The sequence below is a fragment of the Cyprinodon variegatus genome, unplaced genomic scaffold (assembly GCF_000732505.1).
Source record: "Cyprinodon variegatus isolate N-32 unplaced genomic scaffold, C_variegatus-1.0 Scaffold838, whole genome shotgun sequence".
Taxonomy (NCBI): domain Eukaryota; kingdom Metazoa; phylum Chordata; class Actinopteri; order Cyprinodontiformes; family Cyprinodontidae; genus Cyprinodon; species Cyprinodon variegatus.
The window spans coordinates 17,358-19,863 of record NW_015151291.1 but is presented as its reverse complement, the minus strand read 5'-3'; the positions used below and the strand labels follow the sequence as shown (position 1 = coordinate 19,863).

The 2,506-nt window shown below is 39.3% G+C and overlaps 1 protein-coding gene across 1 annotated transcript in view; it reads right to left on the bottom strand.

The window, feature by feature from the left end:
* The window catches only part of lrit3 (leucine-rich repeat, immunoglobulin-like and transmembrane domains 3), a 5,614-nt gene extending 4,495 nt beyond the window's left edge, over window positions 1-1,119 (bottom strand). The window contains exon 1 of the mRNA XM_015397094.1: window positions 1,022-1,119. Within this exon, the coding sequence (XP_015252580.1) occupies window positions 1,022-1,119 (98 nt within the window). The remainder of the gene's footprint in view (window positions 1-1,021) is intronic.
* Window positions 1,120-2,506: the final 1,387 nt, after the last annotated feature.

Genomic DNA, 2,506 nt, shown 5'->3' with positions numbered 1-2,506 from the left:
CAGTATTCAGATTGAGCTGAAGTCTGCTAAATAAGAGACTTTAGCTGTAATATACAGTATATATATGTATTAATTGAGCCAATGCAACGAGTACATTTTTCCACTCCGAGATCAATAAAGTCAATCAATCAATTGAAAATAAATAAGTAATAAATAAATTACATAAATATCATAACCTTGGGGAAAAAAATTGGAAATGACAAACTCCAAATCAAGTGACTTCTACTAAAGAAAGGCTTCAGATGAGTCTATGTCCTTGTCCTTGCTGCTGAAAAGACACAAACGTCAAAGGTTTGCTGTATTTTTCTTTTTTACAAGTTAAACCTGCAATGCTTATTCTAGAATTTACAGATTTCTTTTTGTTTTTGTTTTTACAGAAATCATACTGCTTTGCTTGCTTTCATTAAAGCATTGCATTACTTGGCAGTTGTTGGGAATTCTGTATTTTAGGTAAATAAAAAATGGAAACTTTTGCCAATCTGAGTACTACTGCACATTTTTTGGTTCTTACGGCAAAAAGTTTGGTCACTCCTGCCTTAATAGGAGAGGCCTACGTATAAACCAACATGTCTATTTATCAATTTCATTCATTCATTTTTTGCGCCATGTTTTTTCTCCCACACTTTTTACATTTTGATCACTGCTGCACTTTAAGAAATGGAAATGTCATGAAAGCTGTACAAAAGTAAATTTCATTTTGTTAACTCTCTGCATACAAAAAGACAATAAAAGTTGTCAAAGTCATCTCCTTGGCTAAACCCACAACAAAATAGGCATGCATGCTGGAAATTAGCATCATTTTTTATTTGGAGTCTATGAGTGGCTGTCTATGACATAAATATAAACAAAATGTGACTTACACAGGAATCATATTGCCTGGATTTCTCTGCAGTAGTCAAATCCTCACTCTAATGTTTTAAACTACATCTTAGGATAATGATTGTGAAACTGATTTATTTAATATGAGGGAATAATAACATGCATAAAGCAGAACCAGTGAATAGAAAGGAAAAAAAACTACCTGGGCTCTGTCATTCCACTGCTGCAGACACAGAGAACTGGGCAGGAACGGATCAACACAGCTGTTTGCATGATGTGAAGGAGAACTAGCAGGAACATCTCGCATCAAACGTATCTTCTGCTCTCACACATCCTCTGTTTCTCCATGCTTGCAAGTCCTCCCCAGTCCTAAGCTTTGTTCATACTGCAGAATGAAAAGGAATCCCAGATTAGCTGGGATTACTGCGCTTACAAGTGGGATTGTAATCCCTCACCTTGGTGCCGGATCAGCAGATCACACCTAGAAGGCCCACCTGAACGTGCAGGAACCCCGAGGAGAAATAAACCCTCCATCCTCTCTATGGATTATTTAATCAGGAGAGACCCCATTATTTTCGCCTGCCCATTTGTTTAATTCCCCAATCTGCACCTGTTGTTTCTGTCACCATTTGTTATTTTCACCTCCTTCTTTGTGTTGCTTCTTTCCACTCTGGGGTCATTTCATTAGGTATCTTTCCCTTTTGTAAACCAACTGCCTGCACATGATGTACTCCTTTAAGGTACCTCCTCCTGTTTCTACTCTCCTGTCTGTAACCCCTTTTGTCTGCATCTCAATCTGAAGACTCTGCACCTCCTTTTATCTACACATTCTCTGGACTTTTTACTCTGCATCCTTTTACCTATTTGATTTTTCATTTGCTATTATCACCTTCTTTCTACAGCTCCTCAACTCTTTCCTCCAATCTGCACCCTTTGCTTTGTGCACTCCTTCGTCTCCTACTCTTTTTCTGTCTTTCAGTAGCTCCTAATCTAGTTCTCATCTGTTTGTATCCCTATCTGCACATCTTCTATCTGGGCAGCATCCTATTATTATTCTCTATTCACTCTCTCATGTTTGCCTTTCTCCTATCTTTACCTGTATATCCTCCTCTCTGACCTACCTAGACCTTTGGTGCAGTTACTTCTGTTATCACATATTCCTTTTTAGGTAATTCTGTGTGTTTATTCAGGCCTCTCCTTTCATAATCTAACTTGATAGACTTCCCTGCCGTGTGATTGCAGGGAGCTAAGTAATACAGAGAGAAGGAACTGCTGTGACCCATTAATCCTCAGAGAGGATACAAGTCCTCTTTGTTTGGACCGGGGCCTCTGAGGCTGCAGCCCAACAAATTTAAACAGACACATTCTTGTTTCAGAAGTGAGGTGATACCTCTACTGCAGAAGTTTTTCCATTTTTATGCAACGTGGAAAGCAGCTTTACTTCATATTTCCTTGGTATCTGAGATGGTGCACCAGGGCTAATGAAGAAGAAAGAATAGGCCAGCCAGGTTTCTGGGCTGTCACCGTGTTTCTCAGTAACAGCCCAGAAACCTGACTGATCTAGAGAAGATCTGTGGAGGATGAGCCAAAACCCCTCCTGCAGTGTGTGCAAACCTGGTGAAAAACTACAGGCAACATCTGACCTCTGTAATTGCAAACAAAGGCTACTGCACCAAATATTAACATC